This window comes from Amphibalanus amphitrite, unplaced genomic scaffold (genome assembly GCF_019059575.1).
Source record: "Amphibalanus amphitrite isolate SeventyFive unplaced genomic scaffold, NRLGWU_Aamphi_draft 000717F_arrow, whole genome shotgun sequence".
Lineage (NCBI taxonomy): Eukaryota > Metazoa > Arthropoda > Thecostraca > Balanomorpha > Balanidae > Amphibalanus > Amphibalanus amphitrite.
Genome location: NW_024882211.1, coordinates 49,641 through 68,302, shown reverse-complemented (window position 1 = coordinate 68,302; position 18,662 = coordinate 49,641). Strand labels below are relative to the sequence as shown.

The following is an 18,662-nucleotide window of genomic DNA, read 5'->3' as shown; positions in this document are numbered from 1 at the left end:
GGTCCTTTTCGAGCAACTTAAATTGTGCGTTTTTCTGTATTTCGTATTTTACACCAAATTTCTTTCAAAAGTTTTCGAAATTTTTCAAAAAGGTTATTCAGGTCATTCACTGTTCAATTCCGCATCAGCCTAAGCAAAAATGACGAAAAAATATCAAACGGTTTTCATTTTACAGCGATTTTACTAAACCACTACCTTACTGTCTCAAATAGCCCCACTGTCTCAAATAGCCCCACTTTACGGTACCAAAAAGTTGGTATCCCATTGAAATCTCTAAATTTGACCCGCCATCGGCACGACTGTCACAGTTTTTTGGTAAAATCCGGAAACCCGTGCCCGAATGCGAAAAAAACATCAGTTGCACCCACTAACAGAATGCATCCGTGGCTGCAGATGCACCCGCGAGAGTAGGTCAATTGAAATCACAAAAAAAAATATTCCCAGCCAATTCGCCAATTCACTCTAGCCAGTTAGTCCTTTATTTCAAGTTATCTCTTTTTAATGAGCGAGTGTGAACGGTGACAAAAAAAAATGCCGTTCAGACGTCTTCTTTTTAAAAGCTCTATTTGATGCCAGGTTGTCCCCCTCTCATGACCTGGTTTCGTCGTTCGGAAGGCCTCTTCACAGTAGGGTTATGGCGGAACTTTGCTCCGTTGTAATTTTACGCGTCACGCACACTGAGTGATTGACCCCCACTAAGGCAGACCAATGAGCTCCCGGCTGGTGAACCTAAGCGGCGCATGTATCCGCCCGGGGCGGTAGACGGGGTCAAGGCGAGCGATACCAGCATGACCTTTGGTCAGCCTCCACCTGTTTTGACCCAGTTGTCAGCCGCTTGTGCCTAGGTCATTATGGAGCGAGCGAAGCGAGCGTAGTCTTTCCTTAGATACGGAAATTTCTGAATATGAGCGGCCGGCCGGCCGTGCGGACGCTTTTGCGAGGCTTATATCTCAGCAACCACTTGACCGATTTACATGCGGTAATTTTTGTAGGGTAGCTTCATTCCTTCTACCAAGTATTGGACTATTCCCGATGCATGTGGGTGACCCCTTATGCACGTGCCACGTGCAAAACGAAGAGGTGTCAGTTTTGTAATTGTTGCAATATATCGGTAACTACTTGACCGATTGCGCTGAAAGTTGGCATGTAGGTAGGCACCCACTAGGCACTGCATATTCATGTGCCAGAGTTGGAGTGCTGCTGCACGTGCGCACGTGCAGGGGTCGTTTTCAGATCTCGAGAACGGCTGGACCGATTGCGCTCAAATTTGGTGCACAGTTAGGGACCGGTTAGTAGAGTGCCGTGCACAAGTCAGTTGGGACCCATTTTGCACGTGCGCACGTGCAGGGTGCCGCTTCCAGATCTCGAGAACGGCTGGGCCGATTGTGCCCAAATTTGGCACATCGCTAGAGACCGGTTAGTAGGGTGCCGTGCACAAGTCAGTTGGAGGTACCCCCTCGCAATTTCGCACGTGCAAGGCCCACCCTCTCGCTCGCTCCGTTAGTCGCCCCAACAGGCGTTATACTGGTATAGCAGTGTTCCTCCTACCGCTGGCACAGAATCGTGTTCCGGCGTATTTTTCACGATACAGGCCAGGGGCATGGCCTCACTGCTGGGGTCCTCAAACTGAATTGAATAGTTCGCCGAGCCGCCGCAGCCCATGACGCGATACTTTCAAGAGAGACTATACAGGCTAGAGAAGTTAAGTTTATGTGCAATCTCCTTCTAAAGGACAGCTTTCAAGTGTGCAAATGGCGTTTCAGCGCCTCCCATTGGGGTGATTGGGATACATGGCAGGTGCTGAAACGCCATTTGTACGCATGGAAGCTGTGCTCCAGGCTCAACTGTGCTGTTTACACAAACTACTGCTTCTTAATTCGTTTAGTGCTTGCTGAATGTACGGCATTTAAATCGTTTAATTGTTTTTGAATGACCTCCCTACAAAATTTTACTTTTCATTCATGCTATATTTTGTTTTTGATTAATTTTCGGCCACGAGCTATAATCACATCAATTCAAAAATATAAGAATATTGGAAGACAAAAAACAAATTGGGTACAAGTCGAATCATCGTCAGTTTCTACTGTTCTACTTTTCGCGTGATAAGGACCACTCGAAAAATCACCATCCACACAGAAAAATATGTGAATCTATCCAAATTCGCAAACACAGACCAGTTCTCAACCAAATCATATCTTCTTGGCACATTTTGTAGCTGTTATCACTCGCCACAGACATCATGCCTACTCACATTCATAAGTCATTAATGCATAAGTATTTTGTGCCAAATGTGTATCATGGAAAGCAGAGTGTTACCTTCACCCGCGCCCTGATGGGGTCTGCCGAGCAACACGGTTTGATGGGGGGGGGCATTTAAATGCCCCCCTAAGATCTCGAGAAACATGCAACATAGCAACAAGCAGCAAACGGCTTTGGATAGCCCCAACGGGGAACTACCTTGTACTTCCATTGACCTCGGTCTACCATGACGTCACAGATCAGGTCAAAAATCGAAAGATGCTGGGAATTTGGTAAAAGTTGGTATTTTCCTCGGTTTCCAAAGTCGTTTCGGTCTCGGTATTTTTCCATGGGTAATGTTGGTATTTGGTTTGGTATCGGTATCACGATTTTCCGTAATTGACATCACTAGTATTGTGAATCGTCGCTAACGTAAAAGATGCTGGGAATTGGGTAAAAAGTTGGTATTTTCCTCGGTTTCCCAAGTCGGCTCGGTCTCGGTATTTTTCCATGAGTAATGGAATTATCATTTGTAGTATTTGGTAGTATTTGAAGTATTAGTATTTGGTTTGGTATCGGTATCACGATTTTCCGTAATTAACATCACTAGTCCGTAGTGTCCGTAGTGGAGGCGATGCTCACGCACGGATAGAGAACTCAAACTCCGAAATAATTTAACCTCTTTTGGGGCAGGTATTGGCTGGATGATGGTACTTCCGTGAGGCCGGCCAGTGTTGACCACTCCGTCAGTCACAATATTATTTATATTAGTTTCTTATATTTCTAGATCTCCTCCGCGATGACCTGACCGAAGAAAGGCCTGCATAATAGCCGGTCCCGTAGCTCAGTTGGTAGAGCGTTGGACTCCGCGTGGTGAGAGCACGCGTCCGGGTTATAACAGTCCGGATTCGAAGCGCGACGGGCGCTTGACATTTATGAGCCTCATGGCGCACAGTGATGCAAATGAGGTTCACGAGTGGCCATAAATACGAAAAAGACCCAAAATTCAAGTTCACTTAATCGAATAAATCGTAATATGGTCAGTCAGGCAAATGTTTGAGGTGTCTGAAAAAGTATGATTTTAATGTTTTTGTCAAAACCGGCCTCGTGTAGGATTGTCAGAAGTCGAGACATTTTCGATGTCGTAAAATGACTGTCAGGTACTTGAAATTCAAGTGCCGGTAGCGTGCGTTCATGTCATACAAACTGCAAAAATTATACATGAAAATGATCCCCGAAACCTGCTGCTTCTAATGCCACGTCATAAAAAGCCGCATCTATTTTGGTTTGGCGGTGAGCTAACTATTTGTAATCATGTTGCAACCGCAGTTTTTTACCAAAAATATTTGCTTTCAATTCACCTACAGCACTTCACACAGTGTGTGCCCGTTAGTGCACCATATCATAGCATTCCCTAATCATTTCTGAGTCGCATCGTGAAAGAATTAAGGCGCTAGCACAGGACTGACCGGCGCTACAGAAGTTTTCGTCCGGCACGGTCGGGTGCCGCGGCGCAGCGGGCGGCCCGGGCGGCCGCGCCGCCGCCCGGACGCCGCGCGGCGGCACCCACCCGCCCACTGCGCGCCCACTGCGGCACCCGACCGCCCGGACAAAAACCTCTGTAGCGCCGGTCAGCCCTGTGCTAGCGCCTTAATTCTTTCACGATGCGACTCAGAAATGATTAGGGAAGGCTATGGTATGGTGGACTAACGGGCACACACTGTATTAAGTGCTGTAGGTGAAACGAAAGCATTTTTTTTTCTTAGTAAAAAACTGCGATTGCAACATGATGATAAATAGTCAGATTACCGCCAAAGCGATTGAGATGCGGCTTTTTGTGACCCGGCATTAGAAGCAGAAGGCTTTGGGATCATTCTCATGCATATTTTTTTCAATTTGTACGAAATGAACGCAAACCAGCGGCGTTTGAACTTGCGAGTGTCTGACCGTCATTTTACGATCTAGAAAATGTCACGACTTCTGACGATTATACACGAGGCCGGTTTTGACAAAAACATGAAAACCATGTGATTTCAGATGCCCCAAACATTTGTCTACTCGGCCATATCGCAATTAACTCGATTTGGTAAACTTGACTTTTGGGTATTTATGGCCACTCGTGAACCCCATTTGCATCACTGTGTGGCGGGTATGGTTGCGGTTGGTGGCAGGCCGTAGCCAGTCGAAGTCAGTGAGGGGACTGGCCGTGCGCGGCTTTCTGCGTACGTACGTACGTTAACCCTCTAGTGCCCCCGGTATCATATCTGTAAGTCAATTTGCAGAAAATTCGCCTGCTAATCATAGAGGTGAAAATTGTTTAAAACCCTGCTGTATCAGAAGTGGTACGTCTTGGCAACCACCTAGTGGCAAAATTTTTAAGTAATGATTTCTCAGTTTCCCACCAGGTGATTTTGAAGAGGGTCAGTTTGTCCTTTGCCGAAAATCAATATGAGATGCAAGTGTAAATTTAAGCATTTAGAAAACAAAAAATTAGTTATTTGGAAAGAAACTTGGTATACTGTGAGACAGTTGTTCAACATATATCATAGTATGTTGCAAAACATCGCAACTTTTTCAGGGTCAAAGATATGGACCCCTATTTTTGGGGATTCTAGATATGATACAGTGGGCATAGCACTCCAATATTTTCTATGAAATTTTCGCCGCTGCAACATACGGTGTGCCAATACCATAGTTTTCTCAGGTGATAAGCATTGCAATGGCCTGTGAGTCATTGCAAATGACGATGGTACAAGATGCATAAATTTGTGAAGTTCGCACCTCTTGCGCCAGATACCTAACTCTATTTCGCTCCAGACTTAAAATGCCATAACGATATTGGTACGCTTATGCCGCCTCTCATCCTTGTCAATCTTCCAACATCTAGTTTTCTAGAGTGGCCTTACATGCCTCATACATCTCGACTCTTCTAACGCTCATAGGAATATGGTTTTGCAACTGTTTGACGATGGTCGATGACAATAGTGAACTTTTTGATCTGCAGGACACTAGCAGACCATATCTTCTAAAACCACGTTAGGAATGATATGCTATCGATGACAAGCTTGTTGATTTCAAGGAACGATCATCCGTGCGAGCATTTATACTCGTGAAACCAAAAATTGAGACTTGATGTTAGGGACAGGAGGATTCAGCGGTCTCTTGCACAATTTCGATATTCCATTTCCAACAGGAGTTGTGGACGGGCTTATTTATGTCTTGTGGGTCTATGTGTTAGCTGGGCATGGCTGAAGACTTGCATTAGCAGCCAGCCAGCATTTTTCATTCATATTGGGGAACGACTCACAATTTGTTTGCGATTCAAATCTCCTCCGTTCATCCCAGTATTAAGAGATTGAATGTGGAGTGGAAAACTATATCGTCATCTTCAGAGGAAGCTGGCTAAACGGGCTCGCAATGAAAACAGACTCCGGACCGAAGGGCGTGGTTCCTTTGATTTCCTATCTAAGAAGCAGGCAACCATGCACTGCTGCCAGGTTCCAGCAGGTGCCTGACACCTGGCAAGCATTTTCACTGCCAGGTATGTCATTTGTTGTCATATATTGACATATACCGCCAACTGTGGTAGCTGAGTGCCACTGAACAAAAAGGATTTATAGGTACTAAAACATGGATACTACTTTTGTACTGACCATAAGAATAAAAGTTAAAGTGCGGCATTGCGTAATGCGTATGCTCACCTCCATATGAGGTCAATGAATATTGTGCAAGTTCCTGCCGATCGGTGCACAGTTACCTGTATCTGTGTTGTCTGACACGTACAACGGTTATTGCACTGGTCAGTGCGCGGCTGTTATACTGACGCCGATGGCATCAGGACCGCACGACCAGTCAAAGTACTAACTGACGATTCACAGGCTGAGTTTCAGTCACCCGAGATTGTCCGGCTATCATGAAGATAAACCAACATCGTCTTTGGCATTGATTCCGGTCCCTCGGCAGGCTGTCCAGCATTTTGCATCAGAACTGCTTCACTTCAACCACTTACCGCGAGCCAACTGTAATGTCTTCATTTCTATATCAAGTATGCATAACGCATCTACGTTTGAGAAGCACGGCCCACATGTCTGAATTATGAAAAAATTGCACAAGTGCAACGCGCTGTATCATGGAAATTGAAGGAATAGAAGGCACTCGTAAATAGATGCCTATGATTAGCGTTGTTCCCTAAGCACCGACTGAAAGGACATTTTGATACAAGAAGGATGACAATGAAATATTAAGAAAATGTTCTGATAAAAAGTGCACAGTAAAGGATGTCTTGTTGGCATTTTACACATTTTAACTGCCACTTTTATCACTGAAATTTTTAATAATATATATTTTCTCATCTATGTCTTCACTTCCTTCTGTGTGGTCTGATACCACTAAAAATTACCAAGTGGAATGCCCAATGTATCATATTTGATACAAAATTCATTTCCGAAATTTGAACTGCGAAAAAATATTTGATTCCAGATTTCGAACAAGGGACCCAAAATGAATCATATGTCACAAGGTGCTAATTTTAGGAACCGTGGAACTATGTGTGGGCATTAGAGGGTTAAAGGGACTATCCCACCTTTAACATGGGGTTTGAGTTGAGATAGCCAAGTTTGCGGCAAGGTTCAGAAACCACTATCTATCTAGGTTGCAACCCCCACGGCCTCTTGGTGTATCTTCAACATGGAGCGACCGTTAGTGTGACGTCACCTCGTTTAGTCATTCTGATTTAAATGGGCTTGTTCGTTGAAAAATCGCTTAAAACTTGGTCTGAACTTTGTTGTGGTGCCTACAGAGTAAAAAGAATCAGCTTTATGACAGTAATGTGGCCTGGGGAAGGAGGTAATTTTGGGCTGTGACGTCACATATGTGAAAGTTTGTGTTTGGAATATGGGAAGCCTAAGATGTTTAATGAAAAATAAATGCCAGAACCGTGTTCCTGGTCATCCAATCTATAAAGTCGGGCACAATTTAACTGGTTTTAACAACATTTTAGAAGGTGGGATAGTCCCTTTAACTTAACTCTACGTTAACTCTAAATTCTGTCATAGACCAGGAATTGCGTGATCGGAAGGTAGAGGACAGGGCCAACGCAATAAGCTCCGCTTAGCGGGGGCTCTGTCCTTCTGAATCCTTCCCAAGGCCCTAAATACACATCCTTTCATTCAAAGGGCTCGGACAAAATCTATTTTGTAAAAAATCTGAGATCCTATAACGAGCTATCTTTTGTTTGTTTGCGTCTTTCTGGCTTTCTTGGTTTCCGCGATAAGCTAGTGTGGCCAAATAAGATATACATTGTTATACATTGAAGACAGACTATACCTATATTGCGGTAATAAGTCTTTAATCTAGTAGTCGCCTTTTACTGAGAACGCAGCATACACGCCGCATATCACGGCTAATACTGCAACGCAGCTCAGATTTCATAGTTGGCATTAATTCTCACCACGGCCACCACGGCCAATTTTCACCACCACGGCAAAGTTGGTTGAGACCTGCACCAAGGCGACAGTTACTGGACGACCTAGTATTAGCTTTTATTCATTGCACCCATTATCTAGCCATCTTAAGGGGCCAGCCAAACGCTAATTGGCAGCGGACCGGCCGTTGGCAGTGGCACTTTTCATTGGAAGTGGACCACCCGTTGGTAGGGACCCACCTATGGGCGTAGGAACCTCACGAAAAGTGTGGGGGGGGGGGCAGCGAAACTTCAATGTCACTTTGTGGGAGCCCTAATACCACTATGAAAAATTTATTTGCAGTTTTGTGCTCATCTCACCCTGGTGAATCATTTCCTGCTCTTAGTTTTGTATCTAATTACAAAATAAAGCCTTACTTTAAAAATGGCTGAAAAGTGGGGGGCATGACCCCCTGGCCCCTCTGTTCCTACACCTATGGGACCGCCCGTTGACATTGAACCACCCGTTGACATTGGGCCATCCTTCTGTATCGTGTCAGACATTGTGATATTTATTCACTTTCGATGATAACACAAAAGCAAATATTCTAAATAGCCATATTTAGAATATATTTAATATTTATAAATAATATTTGGCTATTTAGAATATTTGCTTTTGTGTTATCATCGAAAGTGAATAAATATCACATTGGGCCATCCGTTGGCAGGGGACCACCCGCTGACTTTGGACCACCCGTTGGCAGGGGACCACCCGTTGGCAGGGGACCACCCGTTGGCAGGGGACCACCCGTTGGCAGGGGACCACCCGTTGACATTGGACCACCCGTTGACATTGGACCACCCGTTGACATTGGACCACCCGTTGGCAGTGGACCACCCGTTGACATTGGACCACCCGTTGGCAGTGGACCACCCGTTGGCAGGGGACCACCCGTTGGCAGGGGACCACCCGTTGGCAGGGGACCACCCGTTGGCAGGGGACCACCCGCTGGCAGGGGACCACCCGTTGACATTGGACCACCCGTTGACAGGAGGCCACCCGTTGGCAGGGGACCACCCGTTGACAGGGGACCACCCGTTGACAGGGGACCACCCGTTGGCAGGGGACCACCCGTTGACATTGGACCACCCGTTGGCAGGGGACCACCCATTGACAGGTGACCACCCGTTGACAGGTGACTACCCGTTGACATTGGACCACCCGTTGGCAGGGGACCACCCGTTGTCAGGGGACCACCCGTTGGCAGGGGACCACCCGTTGACAGGTGACTACCCGTTGACATTGGACCACCCGTTGGCAGTGGACCACCCGTTGGCAGGGGACCACCCGTTGACATTGGACCACCCGTTGGCAGTGGACCACCCGTTGGCAGGGGACCACCCGTTGGCAGGGGACCACCCGTTGGCAGGGGACCACCCGCTGGCAGGGGACCACCCGTTGACATTGGACCACCCGTTGACAGGAGGCCACCCGTTGGCAGGGGACCACCCGTTGACAGGGGACCACCCGTTGACAGGGGACCACCCGTTGGCAGGGGACCACCCGTTGACATTGGACCACCCGTTGGCAGGGGACCACCCATTGACAGGTGACCACCCGTTGACAGGTGACTACCCGTTGACATTGGACCACCCGTTGGCAGGGGACCACCCGTTGTCATTGGACCACCCGTTGTCATTGGACCACCCGTTGGCAGTGGACCACCCGTTGGCAGGGACCACCCGTTGGCAGGGGACCACCCGCTGGCAGGGGACCACCCGTTGACATTGGACCACCCGTTGACAGGGGACCACCCGTTGACAGGGGACCACCCGTTGACAGGTGACCACCCGTTGGCAGGGGACCACCCGTTGACATTGGACCACCCGTTGACAGGGGACCACCCGTTGGCAGGGGACCACCGGTTGACAGGTGGCCACCCGTTGACAGGTGACCACCCGTTGACATTGGACCACACGTTGGCAGGGGACCACCCGTTGACATTGGACCACCCGTTGGCAGTGGACCACCCGTTGGCAGGGGACCACCCGTTGACATTGGACCACCCGTTGGCAGGGGACCACCCGTTGGCAGGGGACCACCCGTTGACAGGTGACCACCCGTTGGCAGTGGACCACCCGTTGACATTGGACCACCCGTTGGCAGGGGACCACCCGTTGGCAGTGGACCGCCGACACAGACCGGGCCGGGCCGGCAGCTCAAGGTCCCCTTGCTCGTCGTCGTCGTCGCCGTCGTCGTCGTCGTGGGGCTGCTCGGCGGCGCCATCGGGCCTGTACACGGCGCGCGACGAGCGGTCCAGGCAGCCGTAGGAGCCGGGCTCGTTGAAGCACATGTGGCCGGGCTGGCACTGGTCCAGCCGGGCCACACACTCGTCCACATCTGCGCGGCAGTCGGGGGCCGGGCGGGCGGACCAGTCAGTGGGGCACAGCCAGCGAGAAAGTGGCACAGTGAGACAGATATCGGGGTTACATGAGCACAGTAAATACGTATTTAGCCGCTAATTCGAATTAGGAACGCATTACCGACTCATGTAGCCACCTGCTAGTACGAATCGGCGATCCGATCCGCGGTTACATGAGCAAAGCAAGTACGCATCACGATCGGATTCACCGCTAATGCGAATCAGGAGCGTACTACCGACTCATGTATCCACCTGCTAATACGAATCGGCGGTCCGAACAAAATCCGCAGGGAAAGAGGCTTAGAAGCGAATAGGACCATGATACGTATTACAGGAACTATTTCTTTCCAAAAAGAAACATTAAAATGCAAAATAATAGGTATTTTTCATTTGTTTCTTTTGAAATAATAATTAAAAAAATATATCAGTATTTTGTCAAGTTTTCAAAAATAAATATAGTGAAAACCAAAAAGAAAATATCAAAGTACTTTCAGTTGAAACATTTTTCTGACAGCACTACAGACGAATCAAGAGAGGCAAGTGCTCAATGAGTCAAAGCAAGACAACTTTATGTTTAACTTTTTTTTGTTAAGTTAATTGAGAATGTTTTGAGCAGATTAAATGCAAAAAAGACATAAGATATTAAGTTTTTAATTCAGTCACCTCTATTGCTACGGAAGTGCGCCACATTTGTATGCTATTCCGTTTGTAATGCGCATCGGGCCGAGAGCCAAACTAGATCCGTTTGACGTCACTGATACGAATTTGCTCATGTAGTCGGTGCACTGAATGCGTTCTTGGGGAGCTGATGTGAATTAGCGTAGTGGCACCTTACTAGATCGGATGAGACTGTAAGATTCATTAGAACGGCGAGGCCCACAGCCATACACACATCGACGCCGCAAACGCCCGTACGTGCTCGGCGGCGGCATCGTGTGAACCCATGACTCATATGAAACACCCAGTGACACCTAGCGGTCGGCCAGACATTGCACTGACGTGGAAGTGACTACAGGCGGCGGCGCCCCACGAACTGCACCCTTCCCTTTGCTGACAAACCATCACAGAGGGAACATCTTTGTGCTGCCTGCCGACGATTGCAGATTGCCACTAGGCGCAAATAAGGTGGGTCGTATCCTGCATTTCCGCTGCCGCCCTACTGGCCGCCACGACCGACTGGCCCTAGGACAGGGCTGCACGTCGGCCATTATTGTTCAGGCCAGAGCTCTCCAACGGCCGACAGTATCACCGACCGTATGCAATTTCTTTGGCGTCTTTCAGCGGGAAATCACGGTACTGACCCTATGCAGGACGCTGATCGACAGAGGGCGTGAAAGGAGTCGAGACCGAGTCGCGCCAAAAGAAAATTGGTATATGAAGGTTACTCGTACCACCGATCGCCGAGCACGTGCTAATGGCACCTTACTGGATCGGATGAGACTGTAAGATTCATTAGAACGGCGAGGCCCACAGCCATACACACATCGACGCCGCAAACGCCCGTACGTACTCGGCGGCGGCATCGTGTGAACCCATGACTCATATGAAACACCCAGTGACACCTAGCGGTCGGCCAGACATTGCACTGACGTGAAAGTGACTACAGGCGGCGGCGCCCCACGAACTGCACCCTTCCCTTTGCTGACAAACCATCACAGAGGGAACATCTTTCCCCACCTCCTCCCCACTCCCCCACTATTACATTATCTTCCCTCCCAACCCATTGTCTCCTCCTTTCATCAGTCCGTCTCGTCTTTCAGCGGGAAATCACGGTACTGACCCTATGCAGGACGCTGATCGACAGAGGGCGTGAAAGGAGTCGAGACCGAGTCGCGCCAAAAGAAAATTGGTATATGAAGGTTACTCGTACCACCGATCGCCGAGCACGTGCTAATGCGTATTTGGAACGGATCGCTGGCACACGATTCGGGCCGTATTTCACAAGAACTATTCTTTGCTGACTGGAAGCGTCAAAATGCAAAATACTAAGCATTTTTTTATTGGCTGACTGGTAGAAAATAGCAAAACAATGTTGGTATTTTGGTTTAGTCATTGCATGTGAAATAAAATGAATGAAATATTATGATAGATAATTTTTTTCTGACCACCCTGCTGTCGCTGCATGGCGAATCAGTGCCCACTGAATTAAAACAAGAAAACTTTGTTTATTTTTTATTTCATGTTAATTTTAAATGTTTTTGAGCCTATCAAATGATATAAGTATTCAAAATTTAGTTCGTCGTCCCGGTAAATGCCGCAACTGCGCCATGACTGTACGCTAATCCTATTCCGTTTGTGATACGAATTACCGGCCGTCGAGGAGTCAGCCCGGGTGAGCCAAACAAGATCCGTTTGACGTAGATAAAACGAATTAGTCTCATGTAACCGGTGCCGTAGATACGTTTGTGGGCAGCTGATGCGCATTAGCGTAGTGCGTATTTGGAACGGATCGCTCATGTAACCCCGGTAAGAGTAAACCACATTGAACTACTCTATTACCGGGGTTACATGAGCGATCCGTTCCAAATACGCACTACGCTAATGCGCATCAGCTCCCCACAAACGGATCTACGGCACAGGTTACATGAGACTAATTCGTTTTATCTACGTCAAACGGATCTTGTTTGGCTCACCCGGGCTGACTCCTCGACGGCCGGTAATGCGCATCACAAACGGAATAGGATTAGCGTACAGTCATGGCGCAGTTGCGGCATTTACCGGGACGACTGAGCTAAATTTTAAATACTTTTATCATTTGATAGGCTCAAAAACATTTAAAATTAACATGAAATCAAAAAATGAAAACAAAGTTTTCTTGTTTTAAGTCAGTGGGCACTGATTCGCCATGCAGCGACAGCAGGGTGGTCAGAAAAAATTATCTATCAAAATATTTCATTCATTTTATTTCACATGCAAAGACTAAACCAAAATACCAACATTTTTTTTTGCTATTTTCTACGAGGCAGCCAATAAAAAAATGCTTAGTATTTTGCATTTTGACGCTTCCAGTCAACAAAGAATAGTTCTTGTGAAATACGGCCCGAATCGTGTGCCTCGGACGTTTCGGTTACATGAGCGATCCGTTCCAAATACGCACTACGCTAATTCGCATCAGCTCCCCAAGAACGCATTCAGTGCACCGACTACATGAGCAAATTCGTATCAGTGACGTCAAACGGATCTAGTTTGGCTCTCGGCCCGATGCGCATTACAAACGGAATAGCATACAAATGTGGCGCACTTCCGTAGCAATAGAGGTGACTAAATTAAAAATTTATTATCTTATGTCTTTTTTGCATTTAATCTGCTCAAAACATTCTCAATTAACTTCACAAAAAAAGTTAAACATAAAGTTGTCTTGCTTTGACTCATTGGGCAATTGCCTCTCTTGATTCTTCTGTAGTGCTGTCAGAAAAATGTTTCAACTGAAATTATGTGGATATTTACTATTTGGTTTTCACTATATTTATTGTTGAAAACTTGACAAAATACCGATATATTTTTTTTTTTATTTGAAAAGAAGAAAATGAAAAAATACCTATTATTTTGCATTTTAATGTTTCTTTTTGCGAAGAAATAGTTCCTGTAATACGTATCTTGGTCCTATTCGCTTCTAAGCCTCTTTCCCAGCGGATTTTGTTCGGACCGCCGATTCGTATTAGCAGGTGGATACATGAGTCGGTAGTACGCTCCTGATTCGCATTAGCGGTGAATCCGATCGTGATACGTATTTGTTTTGCTCATGTAACCGCGGATCGGATCGCCGATTCGTACTAGCAGGTGGCTACATGAGTCGGTAATGCGTTCCTAATTCGAATTAGCGGCTAAATACGTATTTACTGTGCTCATGTAACCCCGATAAATAATGCATCTGGCGCATCGGCCGCCAGATGGTGTCCAACGGTGCCGCCATGTTGCGCAAACCAGGAAGCGGCCGCCGCCTGTGTTGGGGAATAGGGAATTCGGGACCTCGATTTGCGTTTGCGGCCGCTGTATCCGTTACGTTCAAGCTACGCAGACACGGAACCCGGCATCTTACGCAGAATTGAGTGGAGGTGAAATCCTAAAAATCCTCAGATACAGGTAACTTATACGTTATACCCTTATAAGTCAACGGGGAAATATGTAAATTGCTATTTTGGCGCCGGGAATGATCTAAAACTATCTCAAGCATATAGAATCGTGATTTCATGCTCTCCTTGCAAGGTCCGATGCTTCACATTTGCATTGTTGCCCTTGCTTGACGTCATTTGTGACGTCACAAGGGTAATAAACTTTTCTTCAATAACTCCCGATCAAACTGAGCTAGCGAATCGGGAAAGCCACAAATGGACTCAGAAAGACCTGCCGAATCGAATGCTATGCAACATGACCTTACTCAACGTCCAGTATCACTTCATGCGCCTGAGCTAGGTGAACACGATGATGCCAAAATCGCGGCTCTATGGCCATTTTTGGCGAAGTTATTTACCAAAAACCGAACCCGTGCCTTCGGTCACTTGAGCTGACCCAGAGGTCACCGGTTGACCTGAGAAATATGTAGGGTGACAGACAACTTGAGCGTGAATGCGTGAACGTGACCTTAGTTCATCGCATGACCTTGAGAGGTCAATTGGGTATTGGGAAAGTAAGATTAGATGTTGGCGAGTCGATTGGTGCCATTTGTAGCGCTCTAGCTCTACTGGGTGGGCCACAATCTGCTGTGCAAATTTGGGCCACATGACCTTTGCTGACTTCTGTAGGCCAAACGGCTGGGAGTGCCACCGAATGAGTCGGACTGTGGATTGGGCATGTAAGGACCTACATTGTGTGCGAGCTTCAGCTTGATCGGAGGTGTCCCGAATCTGGGCTGAATCCGGGCTGAATCTGGGCTGAATATGGGCTGTCTTGATAGTTGATGGACATGGCACTGCCGACTTTTGGTCCCATTCTTTCCATGCAACGCCCATAGGGCTTATGTTAAAATGCCAAAATCAAAGTGGGGCACGGTGTCCCGGTGCCCTCCCCGTTCCGCCGTCTATGGTCTGGAGATCCTTACTCACTGTACGTTCAATTCTCGAATACGGAAGGTTTATTTGGGCCGGTGTGACTGATACTCACGACTTGACCGCATACAGAACAAATTATTGATGTGGCTCAGTGCTCGCTGTCGGCTCAATGCTGCTTTACAGCCTACTGTACTGCAAAGGCAGACGGGCTTAGCAAGCCTATCTAGTGACGTCGGCGAAACCAGCACGATCTCATCTTCATATACAATGTTCACCGTTATGTGATAGACTCATCGTACCTTCTCATGCAGTTGCCGCTCGCCGTACCAGCGTGAGCTGTGCGTCGTCAGACCACATTTCAATTTTCATGTTCCCCAGGCGAGGGTCAATAGTCAATACCATCAAGCGTGGCCTTTTTGTTCGCATCCCAGAGACTTGCAACGCGTTCATCGATGCTCACCGCGATGCCGACATATGGCACCAGAGCTCCTATCAGTGGAGATCAAGCGTGCTGACTGCTGAGCGCCATCTAGAGATGAGCACCTGTTCTATTATTTTAACCCTCGCCCGTAAACGGTGTTTTGCCACCTTCGCCCATGCAGGGGGGGGGGGGGGGTTGATGCGATTTTAGGACTTAAGTACGTATCGCTAAAGTACGTAGGACAAAAGTACGTATGCAAATGTTCGTACGCAAATATACGTAAGCGATAAAGTTCGTATGCCAAAAGTACGTACGCAAATGTCCGTACGCAAAAGTACGTATGCAAAAGTACGTAGTGCATAAAGTATGTATGTCAAAAGTACGTACGCAAATGTTCGTACGCAAAAGTACGTATGAAAAAGTACGTAGTGCATAAAGTGCGTATGCCAAAAGTACGTACGCAAATGTTCGTACGCAAAAGTACGCATGCAAAAGTACGTAGTGTAGAATGCACGTATGACAAAAGTACGTACGCAAATGTTCGTACGCAAAAGTTCGTATGCAAAAGTACGTAGTGTATAAAGTACGTATGCCAAAAGTACGTACGCAAATGTTCGTACGCAAAAGTACGTATACAAAAGTACGTAGTGTATAAAGTACGTATGCCAAAAGTACGTACGCAAATGTTCGTACGCAAAAGTTCGTATGCAAAAGTACGTAATGTAAAAAGTACGTATGCCAAAAGTACGTACGGTTCGTATGCCAAAGCACGTAGTGTATAAAGTACGTAAGCTAGAAGTAGGGTATAGTAGTGTAAGTTGAGCCACTTTTTTCTTTATTGCTGCTCTGTTGCCATACTACAGGGAACTCATGATAAATTCATATACCAAATAATATAGCTTTGTCCATTTCGCCCATTTACTCATCGAGAAATTTTGCTATGCCTTGTAACAAATGCTCATTAAATAAAGTATAGGAAAGGTATTACACATTGATCAACTTAACCCAAGGGTGGGGTACGTACTTAATACCCTACGTACATTTGCTATACGTACTTTTGTCCACACGTAGGGTAGACCGGGGCAAGTCGCCCCGCCGAGGTAAAACGCCTCACCGATGTTTCTCGGAACTGGCAGGGTTCTGGGGAAAGATCCTCTCTTCTGTTAAACCGGCCGGGCAGGGGGTAATTCCAACCACCGCAGCCCGGTGAGGGGCGTTTTTCGCCCCCTGTCTAACTCCGTAAATAAGGGAGCTACGCAAACAAAAGAGATACCAAACGAAAGGTCCTTACGAGACGATTCTAAAGCACCAAAAATTTTTGACCTCAGGTCAATGTTCAAGGTCAGAGGTCAAGGTCAAAGGCAAAAACCGGCACATGTGTAGTGATCTCAAAGTGAGCGTTCTAGAGGACGGCAGGATGCATAAAACCGGCAAAATTGGGTGTCAAACAAAGGAAGAGAATCATCTGAGAATTTCGAAAACGTGCTCAACATCAAAGGTCAAGGTGAAGGTCATGCTCAAAATTGACCTTAAACTTTGCACTTTTTCGTACATCTTGCGTGTCAACTTCCAAGATGTTTGAAATGTTTTGAGGCTTATCAGGTCCCTATTTGTGGTTCATCTTACGATACAAGGCTGCTCAAAGGTCAAGATCACAGAAGAGAGTCCTTGCTAGAGGCTATTTCACTGATTCAAGCTAGTAATAATAAATAAGACAATTTTGCCATCCGGAGGCTCTAAATAAAGGCTTAGAGGAAAAGAGATGTCAGATTCGTGATCAGCGGGTAGGAATCCATCATAAACGACTTTTGATGTGTCAAGGTCAACCAAAGGTCATTCAAGGTCACATAAGGTCAACATAAAACTTGTCCTTTTCCAAACAAAATCTATCTATCTATCTATCTATCTATATATATATATATATATATATATATATATATATATATATATATATATATATATGTTACAGGGAGTATGCGATTTCAGTTAGTTTGCAACGACCCTAGGGTGGTTGTAACCTCCCTGAACGATCAGTTTGTTTGCAACGACCCTAGGGACGTTACAAAATAACTGCTCGTTCCGGGACGTTGTAACGAAACTAGGGTCGTTGCAACCTCCCTAGTTAGTATGCAACGAACCTAGGGTTGTTACAAAATAACTAGGGAGTTTAAGAAATCATCGAGTCTGGTTTCACAGGGGGCACATGGGGGGGGGTGGTTGCCACTCCCCCAGGTAGTCTTTCTGCTCCGCACTCAACATTTTAAGAGCTAGAAGCCTGATTTTGGTATAGCTGCTCCTTTCTTGATGTTCACTAAAAATTTCAAGTTTTTGTGGTTTTTGGTTTCGGAGATATGACCTTGTTTTTCAGGTCATGTCATGACCCAAATGGCCAATTCTCAACATCTTGCGTTGGCTATGGGCCTTGTGAGCTTTTGACACCTTGATTTCGGCCTTTTTTGCCAGTCTTACCTCCCACCTATAATGGAACATGTTTTTCGACGATGTACAGATGTCAAGGTCAGGGTCAAGGTCAACCTAGGTCATCTAAAATAATTGCGTTTTAGGCAAGCTGAATTTACTTTTCGTGAAGTTTTTTGACTGCATTCTTGGTGAAAGCTTCTCAGATCATGATTTCATGTAATATGGACATTGGACACATAAACAACCGGTACACACATCAGTATACACACAGACACACACAGACATACAAAGTACAAACACATATCATTGACCTTGACCTAACTTGACCTGAAATGACCTCAGCAGCAAAAATCTGGTCGGGTAGTGTGACAAAGAGCGCACTTATACAACGGTGACCCAAAACAGCAACATTTTTTAGTTTGAACTGACCTGGAAGGTCAATGACTGACCTGAAAAGGTAAAACTGGGTATCATTGGATTCGTTTTTTCCCAAAGAATCTTTTTGGTCTTTACCGCGAAGCTCTATCTCCAACAGAAACGAAATGGCGCGGGGGGTGGCAACCCCCCCATGTGCGTTCTAGGATGGGAAAATGGCATGTGCGGGCGAGGGTTAACTCTCGCCCTTATTGGTGTTTTGCTAGCTGTAAACGCACATGGCGGGGCTAGGTTATTGGTTGACTTTCCAGGTCAGGTCAGTGGCTCAGAAGTCGGGAAAATCGGGACCTGTTGAAACTTTGGAGAGTTAGCTTGTTACGAGGTTTTTCGGTGCG

At 46.6% G+C, this 18,662-nt stretch overlaps 1 protein-coding gene across 1 annotated transcript in view; it reads right to left on the bottom strand.

The window, feature by feature from the left end:
- LOC122365134 (fibrillin-1-like) overlaps positions 1 to 18,662 on the bottom strand; it is a 248,808-nt gene that overhangs the window by 200,025 nt on the left and 30,121 nt on the right. The window contains exon 5 of the mRNA XM_043336109.1: positions 9,843 to 10,040. Coding sequence (XP_043192044.1) covers positions 9,843 to 10,040 — 198 coding nt within the window. The remainder of the gene's footprint in view (positions 1 to 9,842; positions 10,041 to 18,662) is intronic.